Genomic DNA, 13,635 nt, shown 5'->3' with positions numbered 1-13,635 from the left:
ACCCTCAGTGACTGATCGGTGTAGCGTACGTCGTGTCCGTCTCCCATATATAAATACCTTCGGGCTTCGGCTAGACCAGCATCAACTCCACAAACTGATCACCTCCCACAATACCACAGTTTGAAGAGATGACGTCTGGGCAAGAGGCCATAGAAAAACTATCGCAGGAGCTCGTCGGCGGGCACGATCTCAACGCGAGGCTCCTGGCATTGCTGCGCCGTGGCCCCCTCGACGGACGTGGGCAGGAGGCGGCCGTGGCGATGAGCCAGGAGCTCTCCCGGGTGTTCATGGTGTCTCTGTTCATGCTCAGATCCGGAGACAGTAGCAGAATGGCGGCGCCAGGGGCGACCATCACTGAGGGTGGCATCGATCAGCGGACTCCGACAAATGATATTCCTATTTGGTACTACACTGCTGGCCTATCCGCCTTGTCACCTTTCCTGGCTACAGTCTTTGATGTTTCCACATGTACGTGATTTGTCACCCTGCTGCTGTTTTCATGCATGGAACAATACAGTGGTGGAGAAGAGGTTACTCCTACAAGGAAGGGTAGAGGAAACGGGGTTACCAGCAAGGAGATTACAGCCTCGCCTCATAGTGATGGCTACCAGTGGAGAAAATACGGGCAAAAGAACATTCAGAACAGAAAATTTGCAAGGTGAAGTGCTATTTTTTTTTGTTTTGTTGAGAATCAAGTGCTAATTAATCGAGACCTCAAATGATCTTACGTGGTGCCATCTCTTAATCATCGCGGGTACAATCCATATGGATGATGATGAGTGGACCCAGGAATTCTTCACCGGATGTTCACACATCAATTTTTTTGAAACTTTAAGAAACGTCCGAAATTTTAACTTTTGAATTCAGAAATTGCAAGCTATCAAAATTTTGAACTTTCAACAATTTAATATGGATTTTTCAAACCTTGAAATTATGCAACTTTGAGTAATTTGGGATTGTAGGGGGGAATCCGAAAAGGAAAAGGCAACCACACACGTGGGCCCGACCCCTTGTTTTTCACCCACTAGTCTCCACCAAATAGTCACCAAGATACTCCCCCGTTCCACAATATAGTGTGTGTTAGGTTTTTCAAATGTAGACATGTTTGCCCATGTTTACAGAAAAGCTATTGACATCTAAAATAATAAATAGATGAAATATAAAATACACTTTATGATGAATCTAATGATACTAATTTTGCATTGTGGAAGTTGGTATTTATAACCATGGTTAAATATAGACATCTTTTACTCTTAAAACTCATGTATATTTCATAAATTCAATGTCGACACAACTAAACTCTACCAAACTTGAGCAGGAGGCATCAATAACAAGAAAGAACTTGATTAACAACAAATATGACAGGAGGACACCAAAATGAGGAGACACAAAAGATTTACATGGAAACCCCTTGTAGGAAAAAGAAACAAGGGCGAGAACGAGCAAGATTCTAGAACTAGCATATTTCTACTATAAAAATAAATCAGGTATAAGCACTGGTGGAAAAAGGGCCTTTGGTCGCGGTTCGCAACTGCCATTAGTCGCGGTTGCGCAACCGCGACCGAACGGGCGCGACTAAAGGCCCCCCCCTTTAGTCGCGGTTGCTTAAGAACCGCGACTAAAGGCCCGTCCACGTGGGCGCCAGGTGGCCGTCGGGGCGGAGCACCTTTAGTCGCGGTTCTTCTGGCCAACCGCGACTAAAGGCCGCCGCAGGTTTAGGGTTTTAGCCCCCCCCCCCCCTTAAACCTGTTTTCTGTTTAATTTGTATTGTTTTATTTCTTTTGTGCTTTATTTTAATTTTGAAGGAGTTTCATATATTCTACGGTACTACATACATGCATATGAATGTACAATTTCAAATAAATTTGAAATTAGAACCAAAAAGAATTCAAGAGGAATATACAATATATATTCAATATCATCGGATGACCATATACAATTTTGAACAAGTTTCCATACATGATTTAATGCATATAAAGTTCTACGTCCTCGTAATAGTGTTCTCCTTTAGGATGGAGGACTTCCCTGCTGAACCATCCAGCTAGTTCCTCTTGAAGTGGTCGGAAGCGAGCTTCTGGACTAAGCATCCACCGGAGGTTATTCCTCTAAGCATTGGTATCACTCGGAACCCGCTCAGAGGTGTATCTCCGGATCATCTCACAGACATAGTATCCACATAGATTGGTCTCCGGTGGCTGAATATCCCCAGCATTCTTAGCCTTTAACATTTTGAATTCTAGCTCTTTTTTGAATTCACCGACCTTTGTATCTACGAACCGTCTCCAAACCCTACGAGGCAAAGAAAATTAAATGAACAAGAGAGTTATTAATTAGTTACTTGATATTAGGAAATGAACGAAATAGGCCGATCGATATAGAGCGCAAATGAATGAAAATAATTACTTCTGCAGCATTCTTCTCATGCCGCCCCAAAGCTTTGGATCCATATTCACAGAGTCGTGGACGAGACATTCTGAGGTGTTAACTTTAATTACTAGCAGAATCCAGTGGAACCTGCGGACACGATACATGCACAGTACGTCATGCATAACTCATCGATTAGCCGGCCACATACCATGCATGGAGTAAACAAAAGAGAATGTGCTCAAGACAGAAACACTCACTCAAAATGGTAAGGAAATAGAATATCACTTTTGAGTTCCTGCTTTGTAAGAAACTGCCACAGGTCTGCCTCCACGTCGGCGGGGTAACGCTCCAACACATGTCCATTAACGATGTGTGGGTCAATGAACCCAACATCATGGATGTTCCTTACTCTGCATTCCTTAATCTTCATTCTGCATGTATAATAGCGGACACAACAATATAGTTAGGACATATATATAGTGCAGGCAATATGAACGAGATGGGGTAGAAATTAATAAATCACTTACAGAACGTAGCAACTGATGATAGATTTATCGAGCTCGCGCAGATTGAAAAGCTGGAACAATTCACTCAGTTCAATTTGTACATAGTAATGTTTGAAGTGATGCTCATGTCTAACTTCCGCATAAATATATTCTTTGGCGTTTTTATTTTTTATGTAACCCTTGTACCATTTCAGCAGACCTTTCATTTGTGGAGGTAGATCCTTTTCCTGCGCAGGCTCGACGAGAGGCCCATTCTTGACATATGTAATTACTACCTCCTTCACTGGCGCCTCATCAAGGCCTAACAGTTCACGAAGAGTAATACCTAAGTTGGCCGCTTGTTCTCTGGCACTCGTTACAGTCAATCCCTGTGCTGCCGCAGCTTGTATGATCTCGGGGCATCCGGACAGAAGGCTTCCACTATAAGCGGGGCAATCGATTGTTTACTTTGTTCCCCGAGCTGGGCAACTTGTTTCCCGCTTTTTTTACTTTCGGCCTTCTCCCGTTCTTTGTTCTCCTTGAACATGAGTGCCTGCCTGCGAAGTTCACGTGCATAGTCGTTAGGCAGATTCTTCGCGGCTTGGGACGGTGTGCTCAAAAATGACTTAGCCCACTTCTTTTGCTCATCAGAAAATACTGGCTTGGGCTCGGGCTCTGATTTCTTCTTGCAGTCCGCCTTCCATTTCTCCAAATCAGCAGCCGCGGCCGCGTCGACTTCCTCGGCACTACGTTCTCAAGACCTTGTGGGGAGAGGCTTCAGTGATGGCTCCGGTACCTTTGTGGTCTTAGGTACATAAGGGTCCGGGTTAATAATCCAGGACTGCTTCTGCTTCTTTGCCGGAGGTGGATTGGGGGGCGGCGTCTGATCACCCGCCGGACGAGGACTGGGGGGCGGCGGCTGATCACCCGCCGGACGTTGTGGACTGGGGGGCGGCGTCGGCTGACGTGACGGAGGTGTAGGTGAACCGCCACCACCACCACCACCACCACCACCGCCACCGCCACCACCACCACCGTAGGGGGGTGGACTTGTTGTCCTTGGCGCCTCGCCTGGAAACTTGATAAACTTCTTTTGCCATAGAATGAAATGACGCTTGACATCTCCAAGTCTTTTCTCCCCTTCAGGTGTAGCAATGTCAATCTCCAGGTCCTCAAACCCTTGGACTATGTCCTCCACCGTGACACGAGCATAGCCATCTTGAATGGGGTTGTTGTGGTGGAGTGCTCCAGGTAAACATGGTAAAGCACTGCCAATGGCTACCTTCATGGACATGTTCCCGATAGGATAATACAGATGACATTCTTTCATCTCCTTTATATCGTCCACGGGGTAGCGAGGAGGCTCCGGTGCAGTAATTTCGACCACCAAAGGCTCCGGTGCAGTAATTTCGACCACCAGAGGCTCGGGTGCAGTAATTTCGATCGTCGGTGCATCTGCACCAGCCGGTGGGGCCTCCGTGGAAGCCACGCTGCTTCTCCGCTGCTGGCTTCCGAGATCCGCTGGATGATCTTCATGCTGCACCCGAGCTGCATCTCTTTCGGCTACTAGTACACTCATGGTTTTCTTCATCACATCCATTTCCGATGCCAACCGCGCCACAACATCTGCTTCCCGATCCATCTGCTTTTGTCAGCGCGTCGTTCTCTCTGTTGAACTTGATCTTCCCCTGTTGAGCATCCCTCATTGCGTTAATAAGGGCTTGGGTGGGTTTAATTAATTTGCCCCGGTAAACACACTCCCCTGTCTCCGGGTTCAGCGTTCCCCCATGCCCGTACCACCAACTTTTGGCCCTTGGGTCCCATCCCTCCGTACCTGGACGGATTACTCGCGCCCTCAGCTCGTTCTCCATCTTCTCCAACCTAGGCACCCAAATGTGATACCCTCCTGGCCCCATAACATGATTGTACTCCTTCTTAGCCGCATTTTCCTTATTTTTTTCGATATTTGAATGAACTGCTCCGATTTCTTTTGCTTCACAAATTCTGGCCAATCATGTTTCAGTTTCTCATATTGTCCTTTGAAATCCGGAGTCTTGTTCTGCTTGACAAAGTCATGGGCTAGATTTTGCTTGAATTTCCGGAATGCGTCGGCCATCTTATGAAGAGCGAACTGTTTGACTAGCCTCCTCCTCTCCTTGTTTTCCTCAATCTTGTTACCCTCCTCATCGAATTTGTTGTATTCCGGAGGTAGAACGAAATGTTCCATAAGCTTCTTGAAGCAATCTTTTTTTGTTCTCTTATCGACAAAAGTGAAACCATCATTTCGTGCCTTCTTTGGCTCATTCCACTCCTGGACGGTGATCGAGACATTGTCTCTAACAATGGCTCCGCATTGGCTGACAAACTTGGTGGCGTTCTTGCGGGGCTCCAGCGGCCTGCCGGTTGCACTGTCGACAACCTCGATGGTGCATGTTTCTCCTTGTTTCATCGTCTTGGTTGCGCCACGCTTTGACGACGTACTCGATTGTTTCGACGATCCGGCCGAGGGCTAAAATAAGAAAGAGTCGCGCGCGTTAGTACACACATATTTATTCAAATCAGTTAGTTTGTATCACCAGAGGCTCAATGTATATATATACCTCGGCGCCGGAGGTGGTTGCTACTTCCATTTGAAGATCGTCGTTTATCGACGTTTGTTCGGCATCATCTTGCTGACGGCGCCCTTCATCTTCACCGTCAAGGTTCAGATAAGAAGAGATATCATCTTCTTCTTCTCCGGTCGGCACATATAGAATATCGCCGTTTATGATGCCGAACATATGTGCTTCACCGTCCGGATCATAGTTGTCCATAATCGGGTCAGCTCTATCGTCCGCCATTATGTCAGTCCTGAAAACATGTAGTAAAAACAAATTAATTAAGTGAAGAAGGGGGGCGGTGGCGGTGGCGGTGGCGAAAGGGCGGTGGCAAAAGGAGGGGGCGAGGAAGGGGTGGGAGAGGGTGTCGCGGTAGAGCGCGAGACGGGGCGGCAGACGACGGCGTCACGGAGAGGGGAGGCGAGGACAACACATTTATAACCCTCGCCGTCCCCTCTCGATCCCTAAAAAAACACCGCGCGCATCGCCGCCCCCCTCGCCGCCCCTCTCCGTATAAACATTTTTTTTGTTAATTATCAAATTTTACGGGTTTTTTTTGTTAATTATCAAGTTTTAAGTTATTTACCGTTTTTGTTAAACTAAGTTATTTACCGTTTTTGTTAATTATCAAATTTTACCCTTTTTTGTTAATTAACTAGTTAAAAAATTCTCTCTCTCTCTCTCTCTCTCTCTCTCTCTCTGCTCTCTCTCTCTCTCTGCTCTCTCTCTCTCTCTGCTCTCTCTCTCTCTGCTCTCTCTCTCTCTCTCTCTCTCTGCTCTCTCTCTCTCTCTGCTCTCTCTCTCTCTGCTCTCTCTCTCTCGATCAACGCCGGCAAGGCCGGCCGCCGGCGAGGGCGGCGAGGCCGGCCGCCGGCGTTGAGGGCAGCGAGGCGGCGCGGTGGTGGGCGAGGGAGGCCGGCGGGCGGCGTACTAGGGCGAAAGGGGGCGGCGGGCGCCGTACGTGGGCGAGAGGGGGCGGCGGGCGACGGCGGGCGGCGTCGAGGGCGCGGGCGACGGCGGGCGGCGTCGAGGGCGAGGTCGACGGCGGGCGGCGTCGAGGGCGAGGGCGGCAGGCCTTCGGCGCGGTAGAGAACGAGCGGAGAAATGAAGGCGACGGGTCGGGCGGTTGTATTTATAGCCCCCCCTTTAGTCGCGGTTGGGGAGGCGACCCGCGACTAAAGGGCCTTTAGTCGCGGTTGGGGAGGCGACCCGCGACTATAGGAGAACCTTTAGTCGCGGTCGGGGACGCGACCCGCGACTAAAGGGTAACCTTTAGTCGCGGTTGGGGAGGCGACCCGCGACTAAAGGACTTTTTTGGCGGGTTTTTCGTTCCCGCGCGCAACCACCTTTAGTCGCGGTTGGGCAGGCCAACCGCGACTAAAGGTATTTTCCAAATACTTTTTCTTTTTCAAAATCTTAAAAATACAAATAATATATCAAAAAATTCAGAAAAATAAAACTAATTCAATTCAAAATTCTAAAAATACAAATAATATATCAAAAAATTCAGAAAAAAAAACTAATTCAATTCAAAATGTTAAAAATACAAATAATATATCAAAAAATTCAGAAAAATAAAACTAATTCAATTCAAAATTCTAAAAATACAAATAATATATCAAAAAATTCAGAAAAAAAACTAATTCAATTCAAAATGTTAAAAATACAAATAATATATCAAAAAATTCAGAAAAATAAAACTAATTCAATTCAAAATTCTAAAAATACAAATAATATATCAAAAAATTCAGAAAAATAAAACTAATTCAATTCAAAATTCTAAAAATACAAATAATATATCAAAAAATTAAGAAAAATAAAACTAATTCAATTAAAAATGTTAAAAATACAAATAATATATCAAAAAATTCAGAAAAATAAAACTATGGTGGTACGGCCGGACTCTGCAGAGCGTCATGGACTACATCACTCCAAATTTCATGTATCATTCGAAAATGGACACCAAACACATCACGGGTAATATAATTCACATGATCCATTCAAGAAAGTTTGGTACAATAAATTATTACACATCATTTCTTCCCTTGTGTCCCTGCTTGCTTACGATTGTGCCGTATCCATGGAGCATCCTCATCATTTAACTTAATGCTTGGGTCGGTGTTCACTTTGAAGGGCGGAATTTCAGCAAACATATTATAATCTTCTGACATGTCTGTCTTGTCCTCCACTCCCACGATGTTTCTTTTCCCTGAAAGAACAATGTGGCGCTTTGGATCATCGCATGATGTACTGATCGTTTTCTTATCTTTCCGTTTCCTCGGTTTGCTACTCATGTCCTTCACATAGAAAACCTGAGCGACATCTTTCGCTAGGACGAATGGTTCGTCAAGGTAACCAAGATTGTTGAAATCCACCATTGTCATTCCGTATTGCTGGTCCACCTTTACCACACCTCCTGTTAGCTTGAACCATTTGCACCGGAACAAAGGGACCTTAAAGGAGGGTCCATAGTCAAGTTCCCATATCTCCTCTATGTAACCATAATATGTGACCTTTTGCCCATTCTCGGTTGCTGCATCAAAGCGGACACCACTGTTTTGGTTGGTGCTCTTTTTATCTTGGGCGATCGTGTAAAATGTATTCCCATTTATCTCGTACCCTTGGAAAGTCGTTATAGTCGAAGATGGTGTCTTGGCCAACATGTACAGCTGATCTACAACATCATTGTCATTCATTAAATGTTTTCTCAACCAACTGCCGAAAGTCTCCATGTGGGCCTTCCTAATCCAGGATTCAGGCTTCCCCGGGTTGTCCGAGCGTAAAATATTCTTGTGTTTCTCAAAGTACGGAGCCACCAAGCTGGAATTGGTCAGTACAGTGTGGTGTGCTTCAGTCAGAGAATGGCCGTCCATACATATCGTTGATTTCCTTCCGATCGTGCCTTTTCCACTTAGTCTCCCCTCGTGCCGCGATCGAGGAAGACCAATCGGCTTAAGGTCAGGAACAAAGTCAACACAAAACTCAATTACCTCCTCATTTCCATAGCCCTTGGCGATGCTTCCTTCTGGCCTAGCACGGTTACGAACATATTTCTTTAATACTCCCATGAACCTCTCGAAGGGGAACATATTGTGTAGAAATACAGGACCGAGAACGAAAATCTCTTCGACTAGGTGAACCAGGAGGTGCGTCATAATATTGAAGAAGGATGGCGGGAACACCAACTCGAAACTGACAAGACATTGGATCACATCATTCTGTAACCGTGGTAGAACTTCTGGATTGATTACCTTTTGAGAGATTGCATTGAGGAATGCACATAGCTTCACAATCGCTACTCGAACATTTTCCGGCAGGAGCCCCCTCAAAGCAATCGGAAGCAATTGCGTCATAATCACGTGGCAGTCGTGAGACTTCAGGTTTTGGAACTTTTTCTCCGCCATGTTTATTATTCCCTTTATATTGGACGAGAATCCAGACGGGACCTTCATACTGCTCAGGCATTCAAAAAAGATGACCTTCTCTTCTTTGGTCAGAGCGTAGCTGGCACGACCTTGAAACCATTCCGGATGCCGGTCATCAGGGTCTTTCAAACGTTGCTGGTCCTGCCGTGCTTCCTTTGTATCATTTGTCTTCCCATACACGCCCAAGAAGCTTAGGAGGTTCACGCAAATATTCTTCGTAACGTGCATCACGTCGATTGCAGAGCGGACATCTAGGACTTTCCAATATTCTAGCTCCCAGAATATAGATTTCTTCTTCCACATGGCTGCGTGCCCGTCAGCTCCCTTCGGAACTGATTGTCCGCCAGGCCCCTTTCCAAAGATGACTTTCAAATCCTTGACCATATCAAATACCTCAGCACCAGTGCGTTCCGCAGGCTTCGGCCGGTGATCTGCCTTGCCGTTGTAATGCTTGCCTTTCTTTCTTACTGGATGAATTTTCGGAAGAAATCGACGATGCCCAAGGTACACGTTCTTCTTACAATTTGGCAAATGTACACTTTCAGTCTCATGTAAGCAGTGCGTGCATGCATTGTATCCCTTATTTGACAGTCCCGAAAGGTTACTAAGAGCAGGCCAATCGTTGATGGTTACGAAAAGCAACGCTCGTAGGTCAAATTCCTCTTGTTTGTGCTCATCCCACACACGGACACCACCCCACAGCTGTAAAAGTTCATCAACTAATGGCCTTAGGTACACATCGATGTCGTTGCCGGGTTGCTTCGGACCTTGGATGAGCACTGGCATCATAATGAACTTTCGCTTCATGCACAACCAAGGAGGAAGGTTGTAGATGCATAGAGTCACGGGCCAGGTGCTATGGCTGGAGCTCTGCTCGCCAAAAGGATTCATGCCATCCGTACTTAGAGCAAATCTTATGTTCCTTGCGTCAGCTGCAAAATCTTTGAACCATCTGTCGATCTTTCTCCATTGCGTTCCATCTGCGGTGTGTCTCAACTCCCCGTCCGACTTACGGTCCTCTTTGTGCCATCGCAACAACTTGGCATGCTCTTTGTTCCTGAACAGACGTTTCAACCGTGGTATTATAGGAGCATACCACATCACCTTGGCGGGAACCCTCTTCCTGGGTTTCTGGCCCTCAACATCGTCACCAGGGTCATCGCCTCTGATCTTATAACGCAATGCAGTGCATACCGGGCATTCATTCAAATTCTCGTATTCACCGCGGTAGAGGATGCAGTCGTTGATGCATGCATGTATCTTCAGAACCTCTAAACCTAGAGGGCAGACAACCTTCTTTGCTTCGTACGTACTGGCGGGCAACTCGTTATCCTTTGGAAACATATTCTTTAACATTTTCAGCAAGTTTTCAAATGCCGAGTCAGCTACACCTGCCTCTGCCTTCCATTTCAGCAAATCCAGTGTGCAGCCCAGCTTTTTCAGACCATCATCGCATCCGGGGTACAGCGCCTTTCTGTGATCCTCTAACATGCGATCCAAATTCTCCCTCTCCTTTTCAGTTTCGCAGCGTCTCCGTGCATCAGCAATGGTCCGACCAAGATCATCAACGGGATCATCACGTGCCTCTTCTTCACCTTCCCCTTCACCTTCAGCATCCTCCATGAAAGTATCACCGAAATGAGCAAGATAGCTTTCATCAATGAAATCATCCCCTTCTTCATCTTCTTCCATTATAACCCCTCTTTCTCCATGCTTGGTCCAACAATTATAGCTTGGCATGAACCGTGCCGAAGCAGATGCATGTGAACATCTCTTGAGGAAGAGTAACCCTTCTGATTCTTACAGATAACACATGGACAGATAACAAAACCCCCCTGCTTGTTCGCATTAGCCACTACGAGGAAATCTTTCAAACCCGTAGTGAACTCGCCGGAGAGTCGGTTACCGTACATCCATTGCCGATTCATCTGCATTATTATAATATAAAATATATAATTAACCATCATGCATTTGTTAAACTAACTAGCTACAAACAATATAAATTAAACAATTAACTGCACACATGCATATTTTATCAATGACACATCAAAGGTTCATCAAGTTGCTAACCGCGATCAAGGAGTGTGGCTCCAACACTTCATGTCATGTTTGTTTCATACTCTTGGGGCATTTCATCAAACACCTTATGTGCATAAGAGGAACCAAAAGCAAACCTAGCTACACCCACTTGTGAAGAGAATGGCTCCAAATGGCTAAGTGTTGGCTGCTGGATGGGTATATATAGAGGAGGGGCTTTAGTTGCGGTTGGCCTGGCAAACCGTGACTAAAGGTGCCCGAAGGCCTTTAGTCGCGGTTGTCCTGGCCAACCGCGACTAAAGACCCTCACGTGCGCCAGCTAGCCACCGAGCGCCCTGGGCCCAGGCCTTTGGTCGCGGTTCACCTCCAGAACCGCGACTAAAGGTCCCATTAGTCGCGGTTCCTACAGCTTCGCGACTTATGGGGCTGGACGGAAGCCTGTTTTTCCACCAGTGAAGGTGAAAGCCAACAAGTAAGGGAGGCTTCCGATCTCCAATTTTCATACTTCGATTTCCAAGATTTATAGATCAAATTGCCTCACTCTCTGGTACTCTAATTAAACTCCATATATCGACAACTTTGCACAAAGCTCTATCCGCCAGCTTCATAATTATCTCAGGGGTAATGTTATATCTACAAAGGGTTACTTAAATTTTCTACAAGCAAGCTGATGTGGAGGATTTTGATTGGTAGGGCCAGCATTATTGTTATCCTTCACCGTACACATGCCGAGCAACCTGACTTTTCAAATGATGAAATAAGAGCTGTATTTTATCACAAGTTTCTCTTTCTTTCTTTTTTGCGGGATTTATCACAAGTTTCAGCATGCACTTTGTCTTCGGTTATTCACACACTTTTTATGAGAAGACGTCTTCGTACCCGTTCCTAACTGAGCCATGAGGTCCATGTATGTATACGCGTGCAGGTGCTACTACAAATGCATGTTTAGCCATGACCGCGGCTGCAGGGCGAAGAAGACGGTGCAGCAGCAGGATAGCAGCGGCGGCCGGCGTCCCATGTTCCAGGTCACCTACGTGAACGAGCACAAGTGCCAACAAGAAGTAGTGCTTCCCAGAGAATCTATCGGTGGGAACAAGCACACGGCAAGGAGCGGCCATTTCGATCCTCAACGCGCCAAACTGGACGACGACGTCATGGCCTCGTGCCTCGCCATGGTCATCGGCGGAGCTGCGCCTGCGGGTCTGTCGTCCTCGTCCTCGCCGCCGCCGGTCGTAAGAGCGAGCCCGAGTGATCCGGTCGGCTGGCATACGCCGAGCCTGCTGGACGTGGGCATGGGCCTGGGTGAGACGACGGTGGCGGAGATCTCGTGCCGCTCTCCATTTGCTCCCGTGAAGGCACCTGCAGCTCCGTCGTCGTCGTCTTCGTCGTCGCTGCCCGTGGAAGCGATCAACTCGAGTGATCCGACGCCGGCCGGCGGCCGACTCCCCCGGAGCACGGACGCTATGGCGATGGACGAAATTTACTTCCCGTGCGGCCCGCTGTTTTCTCCCTTCGCGGCTCAGTCGAGCATCCATTCGGTCGACGTGCCCATGGCTGTTGCCCGGTTCACAGACACCGACTCGGCGTGGCCATACTACTCGTGAATATACGTCGCCGCGCACCGTCACCGACATTACAAATCATATGCATATGTGTGCACAGAATGTCACTGACGAACATCAACATGGTATTTCAGTTATTTTATGTGCTCACTGCAACGCTCGTATATTAACTTGTATTTTTTTTCTTGAGGAGCTTGTATGTATATATGTCCATAACTATTGTTTATGTTTACCTAAAACTTTGTTATTTATATAAACATAATGTCAATCTGATTCTAGGAGCATGAATTATGCTCATCTTTACCTAAATCTTCGTTATCTATAAATTAGGCTCTGTATCACTCAAAATGTTGATTTGAAATTTGAAACTTTGTCTACCAAATTTATGGTTGACAATGGGAAAAAAATCCGTACACCGAGTGGGAGTCCAAAACGGACATGGATTATTTGCTCCCGAGCTCAAATGCTCCCCAGTGAACACTATAATCAAACAAATAGTAATTTTTTTGAAGAAGTTTTGGTTTTTTATTGTAAACTTTGATAATGTTTTTTGTGTTTGCAAAAATGTATCATGAAAGACTTTTGAAAAATGTATCATGAAATGACATTCGTGAAAGTCGTGGCAAAAAGAACAAAGTCAATGCTCCAAAAATAAGATTGAGCGGAAGAGGACTTTCGGTCCAAAACTAGCATTAGAATGAAATTAAGCCCCATGCAATCAAGAGATGGCGACTATGATTAATTCTAAAAGAGTGATGTGTTCAATCAAACCAACACAAGTTTTTTCTCCTACCGGACACATTAAATGAATCATTGACTTTGTCACAAAAGTTAAAATGAACAGTGGATCGGATTAAAGTTCACAAGTTTCTATGTCAGTGGGTATGCAGCAGTGTGCTGATCCATCTACCATCAGTTATTTTCATATACGGAATGTATAGGGACGCATCCAAATAAATATGGTTGGTGAGATATGGGGTGCATATCCATGAAATAAAAGATATGGGGGACACGTGTCTTGCCCGAATTCAGGAGCAACTAAGAGTCTTTATTTCACGAAGGCTTTTGATGACACCTTTTTTCTAAGGTGCTACGGTCGGCTTACGTCGGCTTGAACCATTTCATTAAAAGAAACATAATACATTTCATTAAAAGAAACATA

General features: G+C 46.0%; 1 protein-coding gene across 1 annotated transcript; it reads left to right on the top strand.

Moving 5' to 3' along the window:
* Positions 1–110: 110 nt before the first annotated feature.
* On the top strand, positions 111–12,515 carry LOC123039492 (uncharacterized; the record flags this gene model as incomplete). Its single annotated transcript, XM_044462637.1, has 3 exons — positions 111–403; positions 518–658; positions 11,837–12,515. Coding segments are annotated over 3 exons (1,113 nt in total), but the record flags the coding sequence as incomplete, so codon positions are not given.
* Between the last annotated feature and the right edge of the window lie 1,120 nt (positions 12,516–13,635).

This window comes from Triticum aestivum, chromosome 2B, assembly GCF_018294505.1.
Source record: "Triticum aestivum cultivar Chinese Spring chromosome 2B, IWGSC CS RefSeq v2.1, whole genome shotgun sequence".
Classification (NCBI taxonomy): Eukaryota; Viridiplantae; Streptophyta; class Magnoliopsida; order Poales; family Poaceae; genus Triticum; species Triticum aestivum.
The sequence above is the reverse complement of the archived record's forward strand: the minus strand, read 5'-3'. Positions and strand labels throughout refer to the sequence as shown.